The following is a 27796-nucleotide window of genomic DNA, read 5'->3' as shown; positions in this document are numbered from 1 at the left end:
TGGTACACAGGTTGAAAATTAAAAGAGATAGGCCTGGTGTCCAAAAGTGATACCGCTATTCAACCAATAGAAACTACCAGTACTTGCAAAAGAAACAAAAGAACTGTTTAGCAAGCATCAAATGGCACACTGCCTACATCTAACATTCATCTAAATAAACAGAAGAGCGTGCTATCAGAAAATAAGAGAAATTACAAGCATTAAAAAATATTCCATCTTCCTCCCACTGGCAATTATGAGACTTGGAAAGTTACCTTGCAAACTAAAAAGGAGTAAACTTGCATCATATTAACTGAATTATTTCTAAGGCAATTTCAGTTATTTTGTACATAAGTATTAAATGCAGAACCCCACTATTCAACAAAAATACTGGAAAATTTCAAATGTAATTATAAATTGTTTTCTACACAACATTCAAAAATGACAAGTTAGCATATAGGGAGACTACTAAGCATATTTTAATCCATCATAAATGCCCTGCATTAATTACACCAAAACCAACTACTCATTCCATGTTTGAGAAAGATTTCAGGAACCCCAAACAATGATCAGTTTTTCAGTCTTCTGAAGGAGACTGAATAGGTTTCAAAACTTTTCTAGCACAAGATTTTCCTATACAAATTTTGAACAACAAAGATTGACACAGGATCCAACACTGATACTGGAGCAAACTTTTTATGGGAAGGGCTCAAAACGACACTTGCTCTTTCAATGTAGCATGGACTCAAGATCAATTCTAAAAAGGAAACCACTGGATGTAAAACTGATGAATGCTCTATTAAAGCTGTACCAAACTAAAATCAGAAAGTTATTTTCTGGTAGCGACCATTGTTAAAATACTACCAATTAAAAACCAAAAGTCATTAATAAATCAACACGGGTGTTAACACACACCAAGCTTTAGAAACTGAGTTGGGGGGGGGGGGGAAGGGATTGTCTGGCTTTGTTAAATTACGTAGCATCCCAGATGTAAAGACTGGATGAAGTTTTCCAGGATGGTCCAAATCTGTACTAAGATTTTCTGGGTTAAAAAGAGAAAAAAAAGAAACTGTTCTCCTAAAAACCCAGTGAACTAATTTTGTCACTACTATTTCTTTCCATTCGTGATGCACACTAAAAAGTAACACCAGCGCATTTTTACATAAAAGGCATTACGTTGTCTAACATTAAAATCAACACCTGCTCCTACAAGCTGTTATCAGCAATATCAGGCCTAAGATTTAGCTCCTTTCTCAAGTTAAAAATCTGTTTCAATGACCTGCAATTGATTTAAAAAAAAAAAAAACATAATTGATTCTCCAACAAGCTAGACTGCATGATACTGATGAGATCTTGCACCAAAATAGCATCAGCTACGATAACCATAAAATATCAAATACTGCGGAATTCCTCTGTAAGTGAGATAACCTTACATACTTTAAAAATACATATGTAACTTACTCTGAGACATTTTTCACAAACAGCATATAATTAGAGATCAAAACACTGCTGTCTTGGTGACAAGGCCAATCTCTGTAATATGTGCATATTGTGAAAGCTGATCTTGTTTTAGTGATTAAGCCAAATGAGACAGGACTTTGGATTCTCTATGATAAAGAACTATTCTGTATTTTTCTAACTGCTCTCACTCTAGTTCTGCTTTTTTTTTTTTTTTTTTTAATAAAAAGATACTTTGAACTTCTATAGCAATTTGCATTCAAGAATCTCAACATGCTTTACAAACATTAGTGGCATGATAGACAACATACCCATTTTAAAAGGACAAAACCAAGGCACAGATGTTAAGCAGCTCATCCAGGGTCACAGATTATGTCTGTTAAAAAGCTGGGAATGGAATTCAGGAGTTTTATCAGTTTCTTACTAAAGTCATCAAATAATGCTCCCAGCCCTTTTTATCAGTTTGCCTGGTTGCTTTTTAAATCTGCTTTAAAACAAACAATATGCACACATGACCATGTTTACAATTTATTCTCTACAGAAGAGTCTGCACAGAACAAGTGGTTTTTATCCTTTTTTATTAAAATTTATTTATTTAAAGCCATTCAAATTGGGCAAAATACTTTTTCTTGTAAAAACAAGCTTTTATAAAACCCAAGTCCAACAGAAATGTTTTCAAAATTATTTAAATGCCAATAAAAACAGTCTTTTTAAAACAAACAAATATTTCCCTGAAGTGTTTACAATCCAAACACTGCAGCACTCAGAACTTGAAACCTAACTGCCTGCATTGATCTCCACTGTTCAAGATAAGAGAATGCAAGAAATGAGCAGGATAAATAGCGAAAAGTGAACAGGATGCTTATGATTCTGTTTTAATAACCTAAGACAGTGGGGTTCCCAAACTGTGGACTGTCAGAACATCAAGAGCCCACAGAATACTTGCTGGAACTAAAAAATAATTAAATACTTTTCTAACATACTCTTCCATGTTCACAGGTGCTGTAGTTGTCACATGGATGTTATCCAACTGCCAGTGAGAAAAGCAATGGTGATGCACACAATTGTGAATGGAAGAGGAAGCATTTGAGTCAAGCTCTCCATTATGACAGTAATCCTTACTACAAACATTTGAAAACTCTTCATTTAAGGCATAATTTGTAACACAGCTAAAGGACTGTTTACAATATATGGGATGAATCCTACATTTCTTGTGTACCTATGATTCCCAATGACTTCAATGAATGCAGGATCTGACATGATTTTTTTTAATATGATGGTATCTCTTTAAAATCTGAAGTAACAGTTGGCTGTTTTTGCATGAGTCTACAGACACTACTCAAATTCTACTGGATGCTACTGTCAAGCTCTGGCACCTAAAACAAACCTCTACCTGAAATCATAAGGTGCTAGTCATCCACACAGAGGCTTCATTTTCAGAATCATTTTGCATTTGTCACTGGCAATGGCTCCATTTATATTTGTCCACATATTCTTTCAGGCCCCTGCGGGTCATTTTCTTTTATAAATAATAGATCAGGAAATACTCAGACCTGGACCTTTTAGAATGTTTCGCATCTGGAGAAGCCAACTGTCACCCCACAATCACAAGTCCCATTTATAATTTTTTCTAAAAATCATAAGAGGGCTCTTTATCAGTAACCCCTGCCCATACGGCACTGGCAGGAAAAAGAATATCCTCTTAGACATTTGAGTAAGTCAAGTGGGAGGGGTGCCATTTTCTTTTTAAAAAAGGGGGAGAGGGGCGACAAGTCACACTAGTTCACTTGTCCACAGATTATCCGAACACATGGCTTCTTTCTGAGGTCCAAAAGAGGATCTCATCACATGATCACAATCAACATTATATACTTCTACTCATTGCAAGACATTCTCCTAAAACATCTGCAGAATACGTATGCCAATGTACTTATTTTAGTTAACTAATCCGTCTTCAAAAAATGCTAATTTGAGAGGACAGGAAACAATCATGCTGAAGCTTCAGGCTCAGAATATAAACAGAAAAAAGGACGGTTTTCTTATGAAAACATAGATTCATAGACTCTAGAATTGGAAGGGACCTCGAGAGGTCATCGAGTCCAGTCCCCTGCCTTCATGGCAGGACCAAATACCGTCTAGACCATCCCTGATAGACATTTATCTAAACTACTCTTAAATATCTCCAGAGATGGAGATTCCACAACCTTCCTAGACAATTTATTCCAGTGTTTAACTACCCTGACAGTTAGGAACTTTTTCCTAATGTCCTGCCTAAATCTCCCTGTTGCAGTTTAAGCCCATTCAGCTCTCATTGTTCTAATCTCATTAGAGACTAGGTGAACAAGTTTCTCCCTCCTGCCTGAGCATGACCACCTATTAGATACCCATGAAACTGCTAATCATTCCCCGCTCATCAAGTCCTTTGACTTTTTCCAAACTAAATAACCCAATTTCTTTCAGGCCTTCTTCATATATGTTCATAGACTTAATTCATTCTTGTTGCTGATTCTTACCCTCTCCAATTCTCTCCAACATCTTCTTGAAAAATGCGGTGCAGGAAACTGGAACACAATATACTCGCAGATGAGGCCTAAAACCAGCAGCAGAGTATATGCGAAGAATGTGACTCTTCATCGCCTTCATTATTACAACAACACCTGTTTAATTGCATCCCAGAATCAACTGTTTGCTTTTTGTCCACACAGTATCACACAGAGATATAGACTCTATTTTAGCTTGTGGTCCAACTATGTACCCTAATCTCTTTCTGCCATAACCTCCTATCCTAACTAGTCTCTATCTCGACATCTCTGTATGTGTGAAATGTATTTTCTCCTATCACTAAGTGAGTCACTTTGCATTGTGTCTTATTGAACTTCATCTGGTTTACTCATGACCAATTTGCTGCATTTGAGTCCCGATTCAAATTTCCCAATTATATGACCCTCGTCCTCCAAAGCAGAATTGCAATCCTCCCCAGTTGGTATAGCCGCAAAACTTAATAAGCGTACTATTCTAATGCAACATCTAAGTCTTGAATGAAGATATTGAACAAGAGCCGTCCCAAAACAATCCCTGTGAACCCACTGATTCATACTTCAGCCGATTGGGACATAATAACTACTCTCTGAGTACGGTTTATCCAGCCAGTATGGCACTCCACCTTATAGTAAGGCCCCATCTAAATGTTGTAATAGCCAGTTTATCGATAAGGATATATGCGAGACCAATCAAATGCTTACTAAAGTCTAGTTAAACCGACTCCACCCTTCTCCTTATCCACAAGGCTCGTTATCCTATCAATGAAAGCTACAGATTGGCTTTACACGATTGTTTTACAAAATCCTGCTGCTAATTCCCATATACAACCTTCACCACCCTTCAAGTGTCTGCAGATGAATTTCTTAATTACTTGCTCCATTATCTTCCCTGCACACAAGTTAAACTAACTGGTTCTGAGTTTCCTGGGTTGTTTTTAATTTCCCTTTTTATAGATGGCACTATATTTGCCCTTCCTCCAGTCTTCTGGAATCCTCCCGTCTTTCCCATGAACTTTCCAAAGATAATTAGCTAGAGGCTCAGATACTTCCTCTATTACTCTGAGTATTCTGATGCATTTCAATCAGGCCTGGTGGACTTCAGGCTTCTAACTTTCTAAGTGATTTTTAACTTGCTCTATTTTTATTTTTTTCTAATTCTTACCTCCCTTCTCCATAAGCATTCACTATGTTAGACATTCCTTCAGACTTCTCAGTGAAGACCGAAACAAAGAAGTCATTAAGAATCTCTGCCATTTCCAAGTTTCCTGTTACTGTTTCTCCCTCCTCATGGTACATCCATCTCTGATATATGCACTTAAGTGCTGCCAAAAGAGACTTGCATTTATATATAGATAAAGTAATCTAATTTCAAAGCCATTCTTAAATCTGAGAGAAATTTTGATGCCATGTCAATCAAAATATTCAAATTAAAACCAAGCTCCTCAATGAAAATATGTAACCGACTCATTTCATGACACTAGCGGAAGTTGTGTGTTCTATGGCTAACTCCTTCCTTTGAAAAAAGGATGGCATGACTTAAGGAAGAATTAGCTTTTAAGTCTCCACTTTTCATTACTCTTTGGATGTAGTATTAGAATCCTTTGAGCTCCATGTTCAGAACAGTTTATATAAACATCTGAGAGAGTTTGGTGTCAACATGAAGATAAACTTAAATATCCCTTTTAATTATGAAAGTTATGCTTACTTAAACTGAGACGTACATTGACAACACTTTGTCTCATGGACTATATTTATAATAAGATTTTAGAAGAATTTGAAATGAATTGAAACATACCTCCAATTAAGTCAATTGAATCAATATTTAAAGCATGACATATCTACAGCACAAAACCAGCATCAGGTTCTTGAGTGATACATATTATACAGTTGTTTCTGTTTTTATACTGTTTAATAAAATAGACTGTACATTCTGTACTTCTGACTATGGAGAAAATGTTAGCATTATTCAAGTCACAATACTTTCAACTTACCACAGTTTGAAAAAAACTACCAGACACACACCATTCAGAAGCCAATAAGAAAGACTGTAGATGGTCTAGGACAAATGACTTCAGTGCTCCCAAACTGCTCCAAGCTTCACCAACTACTAGAGTGAAAATAACTTGCTCCTTGTCAGTTTACATTCAGAAGATTATCTTTGCAACAATTTTTTCTATATGAAAGCTTGTATTATGGAAAAATTAATGGTTTAGGTGACTGGATTTTTCACCCTCTGGCTTAACTGGAGAGATGAACAGATCTCTAGTTTACCAAGCATACCAATGGGTTTTCTTAAACCTGATTTTTCATATGCCATCTGTTTTTTGTTCATTTTTTAGAACAGCAAATTCAACATTTTTGCTTTGTCTACTCTCATTTTTGCTTCTCCAATTCTCAACTTACTAGTCCAAATGAAGAAGTTATTTCCTATATCCATAAAGGAGAGGTTTCTGTAGAGAAAGCTGATTTACTACTTCAACACAATATGGCTCTATGTGATAGGTCAGCAATTTCCACTTCAATGGTTCAACTTCAGCAACAAACGTACTTGTGGAATAGTTTAGCTTCAGTCCTGAAGCTGATACCTTGTGGAAAGAATTCCATAGGATGTGTGCTATATTCAAAAGTATCTACTTTTATCAATTTTAAATTTACTATCTTTTGATTTAAGTGGATGTCCCTTGCATCTGACTTACTTGCTCTATATTACTTACTATATTATATGACTTACTTGCTCTATATTATTCATTATTTTATATAACTCTAGTTCAAAGAGAGAACATGATAAAAGAATCCCAAACTGTTTCATTTTCCCCTCATATTGAAAAATTCCCATGTCTCTGATCATTTTCAATATCTTCTATGATGAAACCTGATGCAAAGAATTTTAGTTTCTCTAAAGTGTCTTTATCATCCTTACTTACTTTCTTTACTTCCTGGTAGTCCAGTGGATCAACCCACTCTCTTACGCGGCTCCCTCCATTTCAATATAATACCTAACTACAAACCCATGAAGCTGGTGCAAGACAGAAAGTGGTGGAAAGACTTAATTCAGCCCCATCGTTGCTACTGAGACAATGGACGGAAATCAAAGAACAGAAGTGAATATCTAGCTCACAGCAACTGTTGTAAGGCCTTATTTATAAAGTGCTTTGAAACACCCATGTGGAGATACTAAGAGATCAGTGTTCATGAGTTCATATCTAGCAAACCAGAAATACTACATTCAAGTATTTGTCTCACTGATGCACACAAACACAAAACCAGATCATAACCACTAACTCAAGCCATGTTAATTACCCAGTTTAAGCCTTGTAAGCGCCCCCTGAGAGATGCCCCATAAACCTTTGTAATAAAATAAGCTGTCTCCTTTAAAAATCATGTTTTGGCTCTCCTATCAGAGAATGAGTTTTCACTTAAGTAAAAAAAACAAAAACAAAATAGTGATTCAAGGCAGTGATTTTTAAACTTTTATGTTTTACTATGGATTTAAATCAATTCACCCCATTAAGTGTGAGGAAACAACAGTTTTGGTTAGAGCTAGACCTAAGGTAGGCTTCATTGCCACAGCTCTGTCAATATACCTCAATTCTGACCCACAGCATCACCATCCATCTGCAGCTACTCCAATGCACCTCAACTTCGACCTCCAGCATTCACTGCCATTCTAGTCCAGACTTCATTGAAGACTCCAGTGAACACAAATTGTAACAAGCTATATGATGGTTCTGATGAGAGCTAGAACAAATCAACAATTCATTCTCTAATGGCTTGCTCCAGAACTTGAGGCCCCAGATAGGAAAGACACCACTAATCCATTGCACCACCTTCGTCCCAGTGGAAAAGCATTTTCACAGAAAGGTGTATATTTCTACTATGGTCTGTCTATTCAAGCCTGGTTTAAGCTGCAAGGATGTGGTGTTCTGGTACCAGTTAAAACAAAAAGATTACAAAGGCACCTTTAGTTAGGAAAGGATGGGCACAGGTGTGGACTCCTGAAATTAGGAGGAGCTTTTTAAAATGATCACCCAGGGACCTTGGAGGGAGAAGAGGAAAAAAAAAAAAGCTTCAATCTCAAAGTTAAACACTGGCCAGAGAGAGCTTTGTTAAAAATCAAAGGATTTTCTTTTTTTTAATATAAAAGAAACAACTTATTTGATAAGAAAAAAGGAATGCTTCAGTGATCCATAGTCAGAAATTAATCATGTAACTGAAATTTATATTTTGCTGATCAACTGCTTCATACTATATTAGACAATCATCAAAAGGGCCAGGTTAATGTGGCAGCAGCATGGTAATGTACTAACAACGAGAAGATTCAGATTCAGAAGTAAGCTCTGGATTCTCCCAGGACAGCAGAAAGCTTGGGGCTGAATGTGTTGTCATGTATAGGATGCAGGCAGTGCCAGAGAGAGGAAGCATAAGTGGTAACATCCTACAGAACCCCTGCTGGCCTGTTCTCAAAGCCATCAGCTTTGCCATCAGCTTTGGCAGAGTACAGTACCCTTATAAGTTGCCAGAAATAAGATGGGATGAAACTAATCATACTGTGTTTTCAATCAACTTCCTGCTGGCAGCCACCATTTCAAGAACGGAATTCATTTGTTTTATGCTTATTAACATATTTCCTTCTTTTCTGGTTCTAAGGCATTGCATACAATACCTTCAGTATTGGTATGTGCTTTAGAGGAAATAAAAACATTCACTAGAACACAAATAAAGTTGTCAAGTTATTTCTTTGACTTCTCCCTTCCCCACAATCAACTCCTAGAAGTCAAACTGGTATTTCAGCTTATAATATTAACCCTGCATCCGACTGCTTAATCACAAAGGTCCCAGTCCTGCAATGAGCTCTGCACAAATGGATTCCTATGCTTGTGTAACAGAAAGACCTTCCAAAGTCAAAGTCAAAGGGGATCTGCCCACATAGCATCCAGAACAGGATTGGGTCCCAAATTTGAGCAAAATAGCTCTAGGTACCAAGAAAAATGGCTTGATTGGAGTATGTATGGCATAAGATATACGTTTCTGAAATCTGCAGCTCTAAAAGAAAATAACCAATGCAACCTGTAGTCTGCGATTCCAAAAAGCAATTGAAAGAACAGAAGAAGTCCAGTACAACTGAAACCCCAAATGTACGCTGCAATGCTCACACTGCCTGAAACTCAACAAAGCTTATGACATGCTATAATAATGGGAGGAAAGAATAGTGAAGGTATTTTGAAGATACTGGAAGTATAAATTCTTTTGTAAATGAAGTTCTAAGAGATTATTATAGACTAGGTTTGCAGATTTAGGCTGCCTGTTTGGATACCTGAAATGATTGATTAAAATGTAATGTTCAACCCAATGCTCCATTTGACCTAAAGGATATAAAGGGATTGTTCCTTTTATTTATTTTTTTGAAATGATGCATAAAGAGTAACTGAAAGGTATTTTTTGTTTTTTCCCCCCTTAGAAAAAAGGAATGTCAAGTCTGGTCTTGCTAGAAGGCCTCTGGGAGTTTTCAGGGATTGTTACTGTGAGCTTTAACAAAGATTAACATTTATAATTGAAGTTAATCATTGACCTTAAATAGATGTTTAAAGAAAGTTTTACATATAGTCTGACAAAAAATCCATTCCCCCTCAGTTGTTCAGTTCGCAGTCTCTTGTATCATCACCATTTTACTAGTTTTCTAGTAAACATCCAGTACACCACCACAGAGTCTTCCAGCCTAGACAGGACCTAAATTTCTAATATAAAAACAAGCAAAAGTTTTTTTTTTTAAAACTTTTCAGACTTTTATGCATCAGTTTGAGTATTGGCCTGCTAAACCCAGGGTTGTGAGTTCAATCCTTGAGGGGGCCACTTAGGGATCTGGGGCAAAATCAGTACTTGGTCCTGCTAGTGAAGGCAGGGGGCTGGACTCCATGACCTTTCGCGGTCCCTTCCAGTTCTATGAGATATACCTATCTCCATATATTATATTAGAAAGCAGCAACAAAATATGGAATCTTCCCTGCTCCCCCGCCCCTTTTGTACATCACATCACTTTTAAAAATGTGTGTTTCCTGAACTCCTGATGTCAAAGTTCACCTAAAGACAGATTTTAGTGCTAGGACCAACTGTAAGTATTTTTACATGAAAGGCCTTCTTTATTTGTAATGCTCCTTTTCACATTTTTCTTACCATGCCAAATGTTTGTGGATAACTGTAGAGAACATTCACTTCAGGCAACAGCTAGTACTAAACATTACACAGAACTTCTATGTTTCACCACATGAAAATAATTACAACCTTTTCATATTTAGCCAAAACCAACTTCCTGGAGTGCAGACTAGCCCATTGGCTTAGCATACATTGTTCTACCACAACAGTGATTCAGGATCAAGGGCTGCCTTGAGAGAAATTTTGATAATTAGACTAGTGAGGAACAGGGAACACTGAACAGCCAGAGATTTCTGAGAGAAAAGAGTGAGATGTGCAGTATCTACTGCCTGTCCACTAATACAAGGACCAAGGCTGGTGATAAGCTGCATTTCCACTAGGAGGACTTGCCAGCATAGCTACAGTAGTACAGCTCTATCAGCAAACCATTTCTAGTGTAAACAAGGACAAAGAAAATGAGGACACGTGTGTCTTCAGGGATCAGAACTACACATGTACATAAGCCAACCACTCTACAGGACGCTTAACAATGTCGGCCTCTGATAACTCAATGAGGAAAAGTCTGAGCCTCTGATAAAACAAATCTTTCTTTTCTTTTCCCTCTGATAAAGTATGTGTGTGTTCTGGAAAGGTGTCAGATTGACAGAACGTGAAACTAAAACCTTGTTTAGCAACACTACAGATACAGAAGATGAACTTTTCCATACCGTTCCACTGCCAATGTACTTCAACCCTACCTTGGAGGAATCACTGCTAGAATTAAATCCCTTCAAAAGGGAGCAGATTAGTCCCAATTCTGATGGGTGTTTACATGATGCGGAGAAATATCCACCAATATATAGGCAGCATCTTTAAAGGGCCATTTTCTTTATAGTCTCATTTCACCATTTGAGGCACCAGATTTTACAATACTCTGATGTCACAAACATAGGACACTGAACTCAATACAAAGTTCAGCATGAAAATAGCTGTGAGCTGAAGTTCTCATAACTCCTTCAGTGCCTTTGAACATCATCACTGATCACAGAAGCTAGCACATCATAATGGAAATAGAAGCAACTCTTTTTTTAGTCATTTTATAGCAAGCATGAAGCATAAATACAGGGGCCCAGTAAATCAAAAATAAAATAACAATTTACTGTATATTTACAATATGTCTTGTAAGTTCACTCCCAATGGAACCATCGTATTTGTCAAAGTTCAGACTTGTATCATAACTCACAAACGGGATTTAATTTAGAATTCTGCCATTCCAATAAAATCAAAGGTAGCGTATTGAATAGTGACAGATCTAAATCACTCTTAATATGCATCCTTCTGCTCCTCCAGAGTACCTTAAATCGTATTATACAAATCCCAAGAAGGTACAGTCATAGACAGGTATAAATCTCAGGTGGACTCCCACAAGTCTACTCAGTTACATATCATTTGAACACTCCATAAATAAGAACTTTAGAGACCTACATCTTCACCACACATATTAAAGACACTTTTTGTCCATGTCTCAGCTAGCACATTCCATATGTCACAATATATCTGCTAAAAACTGATAATGGAAACATCATTACAGGCATGGCCCTGGAGAGTGAAAGAAGAATCAAATGGGCAGTTCTGTTTTTTAGAGGGAAACATCATTCCTCTGTGCTGGAGGAAAAATACATAATTAGCCACCAGATGACATGGACCATCCCTAGCATGAGGCCTGCTGGGAAAGTTTTATAAAGCGATAACAGGACACCTATATTGCTATTCATATATACATGGCTGTATATGGCTCTTTACAGACCTAAAACATGACAGACTGAAAGAGGACCTAAGTTTCATAGAGTTGGCTAGCATGTAAGGCTGAAATTCTTGAAAGAATTCAAGAAAGTTGCCTGCCTGCCACTTTGCTGATGCCACTATTATTCCACCTGGGGGCTCAGAAACAAGGTATGTTAGTTTCAATTAAACTGAACATCTGGAGGGATGGGCAGAGAGAGGCATTGAAGCTGCTCCCTTCAGGGAATTCTCTACAATTTCTAACGGCCATGGGGGAGGCCACACAAAGGTCTCAAAGCTGTGGGGGGAGTGGGGAGGCAGTAACACATGAGGATGACTGAATACTAATAACGTGATAACTAATACAAGCCACGAACACACACAGATGGGGACCCCACTACAGAGAGCTATTCAATATCTCGAAACGAGAATACAGACGGGATACTTTGGGATCATTTAGCTGCTGTCGCCACCCCTACTAAGCCACTTGTACTTGTAAATCAGGAGCCTGCCACCCCCTCTGTGATGCAGTAAATACAGTCACATGCATGGGGGAGGGGCCCCTCTGACAGGGGAAGCCCCCCCGCAGCACAGCAGGGGCCACACGCCACTGCCCTGAAGCAGTCCAGACTGGGGTGGGGTAGGGGGGGTGGGGTAGCTCAGCCTTCGTGACAGGCCCGAGGGGAGACCAATAATCCCGGCCCCAACCTGGCTCGCCGTCGCTGGCTTTAGCCACCAGGCCCGGCTCTGCTCCTGCCCAGCCCCACGGTGTAGCCCAGACCCCGGCCTCCTCCCCCGGGCCTCACCCCGCCCGCCGGGCCCCCTCCCGGGCCGCACTCACCCCCAGAATCCGCAGGGGCACCGGGGCGGCAGGCTGGGCGCCTTGCTGCGCTCGCTGCCGGCGTCTCCCATAGCAGGACCGAGTCTCCGGCGGGGCCGCGTCGCCGGGGCGGGGGGTCGCTGGGAGCGGAGGGTCCGGGGCTCGGAGCCGGAATTCCAGGCCGGTCAGCTGGAGCCAGGCGCTACCACTGCAGCGGCCGCGGAGGGGACGGAAGGGGAGCAGCAGCCGCGCCCCGCGAGGCCTGGGGGGACACTGAGCTCCGGGCGGCGCCCCTCCCTCTCCGCGGCGGCTGTGACGAACCTACTTTTGCCACGAGCCGCACGCACCCCCTGACCCAACAATAGTCCCAGCTTCTCTCCCCGTGCTGCGCAGGGTGGTGTCGCCCGGCCGCTGACTCAGGTGGGAGTGGCACGTACCATCCTCCTGCGGTGGGGGAGGTTGGAATAGAGCAGAGGCGAGGGCCAGGAGACGGTAACTGCTAAGAGAACCGGTATCCGGGAGTAACGAGTCGCATCCGGCCCCAGAAGGTTCAGGGGCAGCGGGGACAACGGAAGTATCTAGAGAGGCCTCCCTCCCACCACATGTACGAGGTGGTACGGCCCGGGAAGATGGACCTCTGCCTGAGAGAGGGGGTGAGGGTTGGCGGGTGGCGCATGCGCGAGGAGACGGAACCCGGAAGTGGGAGCGGAGCCGCCTTGTCCCGGGAGGTTCCCCCACCTGAAATCCAGCCCGGGCATCCCCCACTCACCCCACCCCCTCCCCGCGGGCTCGTGACTGAGAGCGGCTCTGCGGGACCGGACTCCTGGGTTCTGTGTCCGGACCCCGCCCCGCGCGTGACCTTGGGCTGGGGCTGCAGCCGGTTCGCTCCCGGGGGTGCCCGACTCTGTCTCTCATCGATCCTCTGAACCATTTCCCGCAAGACCCAGGGTCTTTGTCTGCCTCGGGTCGCTCGTCCCCCAGCTCCAGCCCAGACACCACCCCCCCACCCCAAAACACGCCCCACTGCTTGGCAAGGCTTTAATGACCCCGTAGGTGTGGCTAGGAACTCGTTGTTCCGCACGGTTTGGACCTACAGGGTCCCTTCGTTTCTCCGTCCCCCTGTGTGTTTCGTTGCTCTCTGACGGGCATTGGACCATCTGTCATCCTCAAAACTTTCCCCACGCCGTACCCCAAATTTCTGCCAAAAGGCACCGAAACCATCCGGAGGTGACTGGTTTAAATGTAATTTGCGTTTCATTTTAATCTGCCAGAGGGGTTACTCTCTCCACCATTTGTACTTTACAAGTACAGAATCAGATTAAATTTGCCCCCCAAATGGATGTGATGTAAGAACAAACCTATACAAATCTAAGACCACAACAGATATTTCTGAGCAATAACTTAATTTTCAATTGTAGTGGAACAGGATTTTTTGTTAACCAATAAATATTAATGTACTATTTGCTACTGAAAGTGCAGCATTGTACAAATGATTTGTGGTGTCTATAGTTATGATTTTGTCTTCTGCATATTGCATCCTCAAGATTAAAGATTACTTGCTTGTCTATTGGGAGCAGGGCCCAGGAGATTCAAGATAGTGTATCTTACAAGGTGAGAGAGAGAGAGACTTTGCTTTCGCTTTTGCTTTCCCGGGCACTTTATAATTTTTCTTTGTTTTCCTTGATGTAAAATAAAAATAATCTAGACTGAAAATGCATATTTTTCCTTTATGGATGGCAGACATAACACACTGCACATAAAAAAAGCCACCTTAAACTGACATTGAAGAAGTAAAACTGACTAGTCTTTCTTCTTGTCTGAGCTGAACAATTGCAAAAAGTAAAGCAACATAAACAGAAGAGTAAAATACATTTTTTAAATAAGCAGTTACAAGTTTAGAGCACTCTAGCTCTACAAAAATGGGAGGTTCTAGCATTTAAGTATTTGAACTAGAGGTCAGGAGACCTGGATTGTATTTGTCACATAGACTTGATGTGTGATCCCAAATAAGTGACCACCTTGGGCTCTGTGTACCTCAGTTTCTCCATCTGTGAAATGGGAATAATGATACTGACCCGCTATTGTAAAGGATGAAAAGTGCTATGTAAGTGAAAAGTATTAGTATTATGATTAACAATATATGGTAATTTTAATATAGTTTATTATGGAGGTGCTGGTTACAATTCCATAGTTAAGGTTTTTCTGTTTTGCATTTAAAGCAGGGATGAATTCAACCTTTTTATGTTATATGATAAATACAGCATATCATCTCCGGACTTACATCACTTGCTCTTTGAGTACATGTACATCTGGTAACTAGTTCATAAATTACAGGGTAAAACTGGATCCTTATAAGAATTTTATCATCCTGTGTCTTTTCTTTGTCTTGAATTATCTTAACAATGGAGTAACACAAATACTTCATACTTTTTGTCTAATTAACGTTACTTGAAATCTTATATATAGGCTACGTTTTGAGAAATTAAATTGCAATTATGCTACATTATTAAAGATTGGTGAATCTAATCATGATTATATAGGCTACAGACAGGCTCAGGTCAACAATTTGGGTAACTCTTTATATAGGGCCATGCTGACATCAGAGGTAACTCAACCAGTCACCATCTTTCCTCTACAGCTAATTTGAATGCAACAATTTTATTGGTTGCAGTGACTGGTATGCAGGAAATAGAACACATGTCAAGAGTTTTTGCTCACAGCTTAACTAATCCAAATGTCACTTCTCTTTAATCTCCTGTGGCTGTATCCTGGCCTGGGCATCAGTGCTTGAAAGGTTCGTCATGGCATTGCAGCTTGAGCGCCCCAGTATACTGAGGCAACATTGCCAGGAGAGCTGTGGCAGAAATGTAGTTATGAGCTCCTAAACAACAACATTGGGGCTCAGAGTGGGGTCTCCATATATAAAGCATCAGTCTAACTCACACAGCACTCTAAACCAATAAGACAGTTGCAAATTAAGGACCAAATTCACCAATATGCTTTGGCTAGTTGCATTATTTTAGTGATGCATCACAACTGGCTGGTGCACTCTGGCTTTGGTGCCCATACTGAGGAATCTGTCCTTAAAAGTTATTTTTAAAATTACATAGTACAGATCTTTATATCATTGGAAATATCACATGGAAGAATTCTCTTTGGGTTTCTTGCTGTATCACTGAATGGCCTATGTAAATGTGCTATCCACCATTGTGGACAGGACCTGTAGCAGGTACACACCAGATTGGGGACAATGTAGAGCACTTAACTGTATGAATGTGCTTTGACCATACAATAGTTGTGCTAAAGAGTAACTGCATCCTAAGGGAAATGACCTCTTTCCCCTTCCCTCTGCAAGGGGCTGGCATTGGGAGAATGGAAATTCCCAAACAAGACAAAGTGACAGACATGACAAAAAACGGGTTTAAAAAGGACTCATGGGAGAGGACTGAGGAAGACAAGCCAGAAGCTTGGGCAAGAGGAAGAAAGGGGTTGGACTAGCCAAGCTAATAAAAAGCAAGCTGACTGAGGGAGAGGAGGCTTTATTTTTCAGAATACAAGCCATATACTCAAGCGAAAGGTCTGGATCTTACAAAGGTCTCTGAGGCAAGCCCAAAGAATGCCCTGGAGTGGTGAGGAAACAGGCAGGGAAATTCAGGTAAGGTTTATTTTTTAGGGTCTATTTTTTATAGATCCATATATTTCTTGTATGATTAAATGGCAACAGTGTGTTAGAATTCTGTGTAAAGTGTCTGTGTGTTATATGATACACCTACTGCATGGCCCCTTGAAAAGGTAAACCAGAAGGCTCACACCTTTGGTGGGATTTTGGGAAAGGATGTGTCTAAGCTATGGGGGAGTCTGAGGCCACGTCTACACTACGGGATAAAATCGAATTTGCTAAAATCGGTTTTATAAAACTGATTTTATAATTTCGATTTCATGCGGCCACACTAGGCACAGTAATTCGGCGTTGTGCGTCATTGCTCGAGGCAAACGTCGGTTTCTGAAGCGTTGCATTGTGTGGTAGCACTTCCGTAGCTATCTCATAGTTCCCGCAGTCTCCCCGCCCTTTGGAATTCAGAGTTGAATCTTAATTGTCGCGGGTGGTTCTGGGTCAATGTCGTCAGTCATTCCTTCCTCCGGGAAAACATCAGCTGACAATCCTTTCGCGCCGTTTTTCCCTGGATTGCCCTGGCAGATGCCCTAGCACGGCAACCATGGAGCCCGTTCAGCTTTTTTTTTTTCCGGCACCGTATGTGTACTGGATGCCGCGGAGAGAGAGAGGCGATACTCCAGCGCTACACAGCAGCATTCACTTGCTTTTGCAATGATAGCAGAGATGGTTACCGGTTGTTTCTGTACCGTCTACTGCGGAGAAAACTGGCAATGAATGACGGTTACTCTCCCTGTCTGTACTGTCCGCTGCTTTCATGAGTGCCCCTGGCTGAAAATTTTTGAAGCAAAATTGGGATTGACTCACTTGGGACTGAGTCAATCCCTCCTTATGGTTTCTAAAAATAGAGTCCGTCCTGCCTAGAATAAGAGGCAAGTGATTAGAGAACCAGTGTATCAGAGAGCACAGCTGCTCCGTGTCAGTATTCACAGGGGGTGCCCCTGCAACACTGCACCCCTTGCTTCCCTCCTCCCCCAACCTTCCTGGGCTACCGTGCAGTATTCCCCCCCCCATTTGTGTCATGAAGTTGTAAGGAATGCAGGAATAAGAAACAGAGACTTTTTAGTGAGATAAAATGAGTGCGGGGGGGAAGGCACTTGGAGGCAGCCCTCCGGGGCTATGACAGTCCAGGCAGTACGGAATCTTTTCTTTACACAGAAAAGGGAGGGGCTGAAGCCCCCAGTTGCGATGATGAAGACGGTTACCAGCCGTTCTGTACCATCTACTGGGAGTAACTGGGAGTCATTCCCATTTTACCCAGGCGCCCCCAGCCAGCCTCACCTGAGGCCAGCCAGGAGCACTCACGGGCTGATGTCGATGACGGATATCAGTCATATTGTACCGTCTACCACCGGGGAGGGGGAGAGGAGCGGATACTGCTCTTCACTGCTGCAGCATCGCGTCTACCAGCAGCATTCAGTACACATGGGTGACATTGAAAGTAGTCAAGGAATGATTTCTTTCCCTTTTCTTTCACGTGGGGGGGGGGGGGGAAGAAACTGAGAAGCTGTTCCCTGAACCACGCCAGACACTGTGTTTGAACCTACAGACATTGGGAGCTCAGCCAAGAATGCAAATACTTTTCAAGACTGCTGTGGACTGTGGGATAGCTGGAGTCCTCAGTCCCCCCTCCCTCCCTCCATAGTGTCCATTTGAGTCTCTGGCTTCCCGTTACGCTTGTCACGCAGCGCTGTGTATCCTGGAGATTTTTTTTCAAACGCTTTGGCATTTCGTGTTCTGTAACGGGAGCTCTGATACAACAAATTTGTCTCCCCATACAGTGATCAGATCTAGTATCTCCCATACGGTCCATTTTGGAGCTCTTATTGGATTTGAGACTGCATCGCCACCCGTGCTGGATCAGAGCTCCACGCTGGGCAAACAGGAAATGTAATTCAAAAGTTCGCGGGGCTTTTCCTGTTTACCTGCCCTGCATCCGAGTTAGATTTCTGCCAGAGCGGTCAGTGTTGCACTCTGGGATACCGCGGAGGCCAATAACGTCGATTTCTGTCACACTAACCATAATCCGAATTGTTAATATCGAATTTAGCGTACTCCTCTCGTCGGGGTGGAGTACAGAAATCGATTTAAGAGGCCTTTATATCGTATAAAGGGCATTGTAGTGTGGACGGGTACAGCGTTAAATCGATTTAACGCTCTTTAACTCGATTTAAACGCGTAGTGTAGACCAGGCCTGAAGAGTCAGCACTGGTGCGACGGCTTGGGCAGGGACTGTGTGGTTGCGCTTCCAGCATGAGATGCTAGATAGAGGATCTAAGGAAAGGAGGATCTAAGTGTGTCTAAGGACCCCAAGAGATTGACAGTGTCTGGGCTCTGTTAGACTCTTAGAGGCTTAAAATACCTGAGGAACCAGCAATCTGGAGTGCTTGACCAGATCTGTGATACTTGGATGAGTCACTTTAATCTCTCGCCTCTCAATAAAATGGAGATCATGATACAAATTCCTTTGTAACTGTGTTGAGATCTACTGATGAAAAATGCTATGTAACAGCTAGCTATTATTTATTAGTAGTATTATTAATTTATTACTAAACTTTCTAATGCTCAGTTTAGGGATAATTACAACATCCCCATAATGTTTTTACACTTAAGTTACTGATATGTGCACTCAATCTTAACACCCCATTTCAGTGTTAGTATTTTGTCTGGGGAAATTTGTATATCATGATTTTAACCTACCCATGTTATTTTAAGTCTTTGTAAGATCTTAAGCTGCACCATATTCACAAATCCATTTTGAAACTATCATATTGGTCCACTTCAAACTGATTGGAACAAGTTGCTTGTGGTGTATCACTGCGGCAGAGGAACATACTAATCTTAGATATTTGAGCTCTTCTTCTCTTCCTCTCTGTCTCAGTAAAGTAAGGGTGTATATGTGGTGGAGGGTGAGTGCGAGGGTATTGGGCTGACAGGAAATTAAGGTAGTTGATAACTGCACCAGAACCTAGTGTTCAGTGTGCTGTCTCCAATAGGGCTCCCCTTGTGTCGCAGCCTTGACCTTCTGAGGAGCGTTCTTAATAACTAACACTTTCTATAGCCCTTTTCATCCAAAGCTCCCAACAAATTTTATAAACTAACATACAAAGTGTGTATATATATATAGGGATCACTTCACTCAGCAGTAGATGCATCCAAGGGCTGGGATGCAATGTTGCAGTTATTTAACAGATTTCAGCAACACAACACAAGAGTTTATGACAGGAGGTGAAGTAGAATACACTGTCCAATGGAAAAAGCAAGACCAGTTTTATTTTCTTTAGGTCAGTGGTTCCCAACCTTTTTTCTGAACTCCCTCTCCTGTGATGGACTAGCAGATGCCAGTGAACAGCTACCTGTCTAGAAAAGGGAAAGGAAAATGGAGCGTTTCAGCAAATTGACAAAGAAAGGGAAAATTTATTTTTGATTCATTTTCTCCAAACATCTTACTTTAACAGTGCATTCAAGCTGGTTTGGATATCATAGAATGTCAGACTTGGAAGGGACCTCAGGAGGTCATCATCTAGTCCAACCCCCTACTCAAAGCAGGACCAATTCCTAGACAGGTTTTTGCCCCAGATCTCTAAATGGCCCCCCCTCAAGGATTGAACTCACAATCCTGGCTTTAGCAAGCCAATGCTCAAACCACTGAGCTCTGTAAGTATTATCACATAGGCTGAAGTTTGGCTTAAGGTTCATAAACAAAGAGTCATGACAAGGTATGAAGTTGAAGGAAAGTGTGTAGGTGTTGGGTCAGATCTTATTTAACATCGGTAATGATCTGGAAAATGGCAAACAACAAACTGAAGAAATTCACACGATACTTAATTGGGAGGGGTTGTAAACATCAGGGTAGGCAGAAAAAAATATGACAAGGGACCAACAGAGGGTTGACATATAGGTAGAATATAACAAAATGCAATTTGACCTGGACAAATGCAAGCAAATACATGTAAGAAAAAGTAATTAGAAAAACAGCTACTCAGTAGTAGAAAGAAAACTTGGAAAGCAATAATGCTGAAGGAGACTCTAGTGGGAAGCATTTTAGCACTATGGCAGCAAAATCAGCTGATGTAATTTTGGCACTGCATACATGAATCCATCATGAAATGGACAAGGAAAGTGATAAGTTCTCTTTATGAGACTTTGATGATGTCATTGCTATAATTCTGTATTAATTTCTGGGCACTTTCTTACAATAAGATGCAGACAAATTGTTGGGAGTACACAGAAGAGCAACCAAAACAAATGAAGTCTGGAAGAGCTGAAATAGCTTGGCTAAGGAATGGTTACATTTGGGAAACAGGGCAACAGGCGATACCCATCTACTCATGTATGAAAGGTACAAAAAGGAAGGAAGAGGATTTTTCAAGGTAGTACAAGGGAGTTTAATAAAGGGATGAAGAAAAAGAACATTTAGGTTGAATATCAGGAAAAATGTATTAACTGAAGTCTGTGAGACTGTGGAATAGTCTCCCAAGGGAAGTGATCGTAGCTTCCCATTGAAGTCAGTGGGAGTTTTGTCTTAGATTTTCAGGGGAGCAGGAATGGGCCCTAATGCATCAGTGCTGCAAGATGCTGTGTGCATTTAGTTGCCACTGAAATCAATAGAAGTTGGGGGAAATCACATGATCAGCCTAAGTGACACCTCCCAGGCTCAGGCTCAGACCGTGGTGAGAGACAAATCTGTTCCTGAACTGGAAATGTGAATTGGCATAACTGTTTTTCAAAACTTCTCTTTGTCAAATCTGCTAGACAAGATTGTGCCTGTACAAAATCAGACCATTTTTGTGGTGTTTATTTTCGTACAAACATGATTGCTCAATTGAGGTACACATGCACAATCTTACAGTGGAGCAGGAGGAGTGTGTCACAAGTGCTGCACATCTTCCTTCCCATCTTAAGATCTAAATTACCATAAAATGAGAAAAGTGACTCATATGGTGCCAGTCTGTTAGAGAGACTCTTCATCTGATTGAAATAATCACCACTTTCTATCCCACTCCAGTCAGCTGGTATCATTCTCTGTGAATTCCTATCTCTTAGAAGATCCCTTCTCTTAAAACCCTCTTCTGATGATGGCAAATATGAGAGCTTTGAAAGGGGCAGTAAACAGGACATGTGTTAATTGTAGTTCAGTGTTAGATCTTTCACAAAAAAGCTGTTAAAATGTAGAAAGCTAACTGAATTTTTCAATTTGTCTCTCAGTGATGGCTGTGTTGACTAAGCATTAAGCTGGGACCAAACATTATTTATTGAATTGTGAGTCATGTAGAGTTGTGTTTGATATGAGACCTCCACAGTCATACCATCATAACACACAGGTGTCATTTATTTGAACAATAAATGGAAGGAACATGGTTTAAGGAGTAGAGCATGGAGTTCAGAGTCAAGACTCCTGCATACTTTCTCCAGCTATGGCACTGACTCACTGGGCCCATAACTTTACTGCTATGTGCCCTCAGTCTCCTCCTTTGTAAAATGGGGGTGACCTACTGGAAGTACTGGCACACTCAAGCAATTATGATGTAATTGGAATAACAGAGACTTGGGATAACTCACATGACTGGAGTACTGTCATGGATGGATATAAACTGTTCAGGAAGGACAGGCAGGGCAGAAAAGATGGGGGAGTTGCATTATATGTAAGAAAGCAGTATGACTGCTCAGAGCTCTGGAATGAAACTGCAGAAAAACCGGAGAATCTCTGGATTAAGTTTAGAAGCATGAGCAACAAGGGTGATGTCATAGTGGGAGTTTGATATAGACCACCAGACTGGGGGGATGAGGTGGATGAGGCTTTCTTCCAGCAAGTAACAGAAGTTACTAGTTCATAGCCCTTGGTTCTCATGGGAGACTTCATTCACCCTGATATCTGCTGGGAGAGCAATATAGCGGTGCACAGACAATCCAGGAAGATTTTGGAAAGTGTATGGGACAATTTCCTGACCCAAGTGCTGGAGGAACCAACTAGGGGCAGAGCTCTTCTTGACCTGCTGCTCACAAACTGGGAAGAATTAGTAGGGGAGGCAAAAGTGAGTGAGAACCTGAGAGGCAGTGACCATGAGATGGTTGAGTTCAGGATCCTGACACAAGGAAGAAAGGAGAGCAGCAGAACCGTGGACTTCAGAAAAGCAGACTTTGACTCCCCCAGGGGAGTGATGGGGAGGATCCCCTGGGAGAATAACATGGGGGGGAAAGGAGTCCAGGAGAGCTGGCTGTATTTTAAAGAATCTTTACTGAAGTTGCAGGAACAAACCATCCCAATGTGTAGAAAGAATAGTTAAATATGGCAGACAACCAGTTTGGCTAACAGTGCAATCCTTGCTGATTTTAAACACAAAAACAACCTTCACAGAAGTGAAAATTGGACAAATGACCAGGGAGTATAAAATGTTGCTCAGTATGCGAGGAGTGAAATCAGAAGGCCAATCACACTTGGAGTTTCAGCTAGCAAGAATGGTTAAGCGTAACAAGAAGAGTTTTTTCAGGTGTGTTAGCAACAGAAGAAAGTAGGAAAGAGTGGGCCCTTACTGAATGAGGGAAGCAACCTAGTGACAGAGATGTGGAAAAAGCTAATGTGCTCAATACTTTTTTTTACTCTGTCTTCACGAACAAGGTCAGCTCCCAGACTACTGCACTGGTCAGCACAGCATGGGAGGAGGTGACCAACCCTCTGTGGAGAAAAGAAGTAATTCAGGACTATTTAGAAAGCTGGACGAGCACAAGTCCATGGGCTGGATGCTCTGCATCTGGGGTGCTAAGAAGTTGGCGATGTCATTGCAGAGCCATAGCCATTATCTTTGAAAACTCATGGCGATCAGGGAGGTCCCAGATGACTGGAAAAAAGCTAATGTAGTGCCCATCTTTAAAAAACGGAAGAAGGAGGATCTGGGGAACTACAGACTAGTCAGCCTCACCTCAGTCCTGGAAAAATCATGGAGCATGTCCTCAAGAAATCAATTCTGAAGCACTTAGAGGAGAGGGAAGTGACCAGGAACAATCAGCATGGATTCATCAAGGGCAAGTCATGCCTGACTAACCTAATTGCCTTCTATGACGAGATAACTGGGTCTGTGGATGAGGGGAAAGCAGTGGATGTGTTATTCCTTGACTTTAGCAAGCTTTTGATACGGTCCTACAGTATTCTTGCCAGCAAGTTAAAGAAATATGGGCTGGATGAATGGACTATAAGTTGAATAGAAAGCTGGCTATATTGTCGGCTCAACGGGTAGTGATTAATGGCTCCATGTCTAGTTGGCAGCCAGTTTCAAGTGGAGTGGCCTAAGGTCGGTCTGGAGCTGGTTTTGTTCAATATCTCATTAATGATCTGGAGGACGCGTGGACTGCCACCTCAGCAAGTTTGCAGATGACACTAAACTGGGAGGAGTGGTAGATACACTGGAGGGTAGGGATGGGATACAGAGGGACATAGACAAATTAGAGGATTGGGCCAAAAGAAATCTGATGAGATTAACAAGGACAAATGCAGAGTCCGCACTTAAGACAGAAGAATCCCATGCACTCTATAGACTAGGACTGAATGGCTAGGCAGCAGTTCTGCAAAAAGGACTTCACAGTCCCTGGATAGGAGTCAACAGTGTGCCCTTGCTGTCAAGAAGGCTAACAGCATTTTGGGCGGAGGGGCATTGCTCCAGCCCCCAGGGACATGTCATTCCCCTCTATTCGACATTGGTGAGCTCCTCGGAGTAGTGTGTCCGTTTTGGGCCCACACTACAAGAGGTTGTGGAAAAATTGGAAAGAGTCCAGCCGAGGCACAAAATATTAGGGCTGGAGCACATGACTTATGAGGAGAGGCTGAGGAACTAGGATTGTTTAGTCTTCAGCAGAGAAGAATGAAGGGATTTGAAGCTGCTTTCAACTACCTAAACGGGACGGTCTCAAGAGGATGGATCTAGATTGTTTCCGTGTGCGGTAGCAGATGACAGAACAAGGAGTAATGGTCTCAAGTTGCAGTGGGGGAGGTTTAGATTGGATATTAGGAAAACCTTTTTCACTGGGAGGGTGGTGAAGCACTGGAATGGGTTACCTAGGTAGGTGGTGGAATCTCCTTCCTTAGAGGCTTTTAAGGTGAGGCTTGACAAAGCCCTGGCTGGGATGATTTAGTTGGGGATCGGTCCCTGAGGTCCCTTCCAACCCTGTGATTCTATGATTCTACTGACTTATATTAAGCGAGGGCTTTGAGGCATAATTAAGGTTTGTAAGGCACTTCGATCTTTGGAAAGGTGCTATAAATGTGCAATTATTATTATTTAATATTTTATTATATTATGACTGTGGGAATGACATTTCCTGACAGCTAATGGCTAGCTGGAGGAACTTAAGGTCCAGAGCTCTTAACACTGCCAGTCACTAATGGCTAAGAAATTAATAACCTGGAGGCCATCATAAATATTATGAATAATAGTTTTATTTATTATGCTCTCTCCATCATTCATCCAGGGCATTTTGAATGTTGCATTATAAAATAAGCAATTTAAGAAGGCCAGATAAAATTTTAAAAAGCCAAAGGATTAGGCATAATTTATAAAGTGGGTGGAGAAGAGGGAGGCAAATAGAAACCCTACACAGATTTGATAGTGACTAATATTGAAATCATCCACCAAAAATTAAATCTGCAGATGTTTTATATAAGCTGGAACTTTTATTACTATTATAAACTGTCAGGTTTATGAATGGATAATAAGGACCATTGTGCTGGGCATTTCCTGACAATGAATGACTGGCTGGGTGAAGCTTTTACGTAACTCTGTTCAGCAGAAGATCTCAATGCACTTTACAAAGGAAGATAAATATCATTATATAAATCAGGGAAATAGCCACAGAAAGTACTCAAGGTCACACAAGGCATTGGTAGCACTGGGAATAAAACCCCTATTGCTGAGCTCCTAATTTAGTACCTTATCCAAGGGTCCATGCTGTCTCTCAAAGCCCCTGCCTTCACCTTGGGTGCTCAACTCTTCCAATCAGTCACTAGCACCATCTCCTTCCACCCCCAGTCAGCATTACCTTACCTTAGACCTTAGTTCCTCCTGTGCTGCTGACACATGAGGCAGTCCAGTTCCTCCACTGATTATGGTTGTTCATTAGTTGTGATATCTCTTCCCAGGTGATACCAGAATGCTCCATATCCTGTGCCGCTGTCTTCTCCCAGTTCTTCCTTGCTTTCTTTTTCATCCCTGGGATAACCAATTCAATACTTGCTTAGCACATCTCCCTTGTTCCATAGGGTGCACACATCCCAGCCACATGAGCCTTCTTTCTTTGATGATATTTTCTAACATGTCCTGCTCTATCAGCTCCTTCACTCTCACATTTGTTGTTTTATCTTTCCTTGAAATGTGTAGTATCTTCCTTAGCCATCTGTGATGAGTAGCCTCCAATTGCTTTTTGTTAGCTGCTGTCATCGGCCAAGTCTCTGCTCCATACTGTAGTGTGCTCAGTACAATTGCATGGTATAATCCGACCTTTAGTTTGGCGTGGAGACCTCTGTTTGACCAGATGTTGTTCATCCTTCCAAAAGTGGTGCTTGTTTCCATAACCTCGTATGGATATTTTTATCTTAGCCACATCAGGTGTCATCACACTCCCCAGGGCACAGAACTCTTCTACGTGTTCAATTTCTTTTCCATCCATGTACCCGTTTTCATCTGTTGTCCAGTTTCCTACCTTCATCATCTTGGTTTTCTCTGTATTTACTCTCAATCCAATTTTTGCTTATTCCTGTTCTTCCTCCAATGTGAGAGCAATCATACCTTTTCATGTCATACTTAGAAAAGCAACATAGTCAGCAGAGTAAAGATCTTATAACTTGTCTCCACTAACCCATTTCATACCATCCATTATGCCTTTTGTTGCCTGCTTCACCACCCAGTCTATTTTTAATGCAAAGAGGGATTGGTGACAACACATACCCTTGTATAACTTCAATCCGGATATTGAACCATTCACCAGGTCTGTATCCAGTCTTACTGTGCATCCACTTCCATCATGTAAACTTAATGTTACGTTGATCAGCTTATCTGGTATCCCATAGCTTCTAGCAATATTCCACAGGGTCTCGCGGAGGACACTATTGAATGCTTTCTTAAAGTTGATTGTAACGGATTTTTTGCCACGCAGTAGCTTTTCTGATGATCTGTCAAAGAGCAACCGTCTATTTACAGCATGATCTACCGGAACGCAGTCTATCCTGTTCTTCTCCTAATATTTCATCCACTGTCGTCTTCATTCTATTCAGCATAACCATAGCCAGTACTTAGCCCAGAACTGATAGCAGTACAATACTACTCCAGTTCATGCCCTGAGTAAGATCACCTGTTTTTTGCAATGCCACGATGATACCATCTTTCCAGTTTTGTGTCACTTGTTCTTTAACCCAGGTTTTGTTGCAGGGACAGAAGAAGCAGAAGAGGGGGAGAGTTCTAGCAGCTCTATAGAATAGTGAACAACTTCTCAGGAAGAACCTGACCATCACAGGTGATGCCCATCAGGGACTCTCATGGACAGATGTTGAAAACCCATGAAGAACAAGTCAGATGACTGAAACAACATTTCCATTCCATATTAAACTGTTCAAAGCTAACAGTCATGCACGTGTTCAAGAGAAATGCCAATGTTAAATTAGAAGTAGAAGAGGGACCAATAACACCTGATGAGATTAAACCAATTATCAAAGGCCTCAAACAGAGGAAAGATCCTGGGGCTGACAGAATTGAAGCAGAAGTACTAAAGGCAGGAAGCGAAATTCTGATTCAGCAGTTAACAAATCATTCAGTATTGCTTAATAAAAAATGGAATCCCCAAGTCTCTCTCTTGTTTTTTATATACTAATTAAAGGATTTAAAAATACTTTAAATTTCTCTCTCTTTCGAAAAATAGTTTATGCCAGAAGGATATAATCCAATAACAGGGAGGAAATAATTTAGAGGTGTTTCCCCCTTTTTTTTTTTCTTGGTTTATGTTTGTACCACATGCCTAGCACAACAGGGTCCTTGCCCATGATGATCTCCTAACCATTATGGTAATACAGGAAATAATAATAAATCTTAAATTGTGTGATTTTGAATAAATGTGTGCCACTCTAGGTTCTAAGATTCAGATTATAGTTGTCTCCCTGTTACTGTCAGTTTGAACATGTTGATTTTTCTCTTCCCTCAGCTCCTTTGAAGATGGAAGGGTTGAGGGAATACATGGCCAAGTATTATTTATATCGCCCTATCAATTCTCTGACTTTTGACTTGGTGTTTCTAAGCATACCTGAGATGAGAGAGTTACCAAAACCGTGCTGTCAGCTGGGTCTAATTGCTTAGCTGCATAAGAAAATGTTCCTGGAATCTAATGATGTCATGTCCTGAGAAGATGTGAAATGTGAGCTTAAATTTCTTTCTCCAT

General features: G+C 41.4%; 1 protein-coding gene and 1 long non-coding RNA gene across 2 annotated transcripts in view; one reads left to right on the top strand and one right to left on the bottom strand.

The window, feature by feature from the left end:
* ZFAND3 (zinc finger AN1-type containing 3) overlaps positions 1-12915 on the bottom strand; it is a 275471-nt gene extending 262556 nt beyond the window's left edge. Inside the window, exon 1 of the mRNA XM_032770729.2 lies at positions 12730-12915. Coding sequence (XP_032626620.1) covers positions 12730-12800 — 71 coding nt within the window. The 5' untranslated portion in view covers positions 12801-12915. The remainder of the gene's footprint in view (positions 1-12729) is intronic.
* Positions 12916-13227: 312 nt separating this feature from the next.
* LOC116819195 (uncharacterized) lies at positions 13228-27203 on the top strand. The gene is made up of 4 exons (XR_012655603.1): positions 13228-13312; positions 14253-14319; positions 16259-16363; positions 26806-27203. It is a non-coding gene; the product is annotated as an uncharacterized LOC116819195 (long non-coding RNA).
* The last annotated feature ends 593 nt before the right edge of the window (positions 27204-27796 follow it).

Source organism: Chelonoidis abingdonii, chromosome 3, assembly GCF_003597395.2.
Source record: "Chelonoidis abingdonii isolate Lonesome George chromosome 3, CheloAbing_2.0, whole genome shotgun sequence".
Lineage (NCBI taxonomy): Eukaryota > Metazoa > Chordata > Testudines > Testudinidae > Chelonoidis > Chelonoidis abingdonii.
Note: the sequence above shows the minus strand (reverse complement) of the source record. Positions and strands in the feature narration are given on the sequence as shown.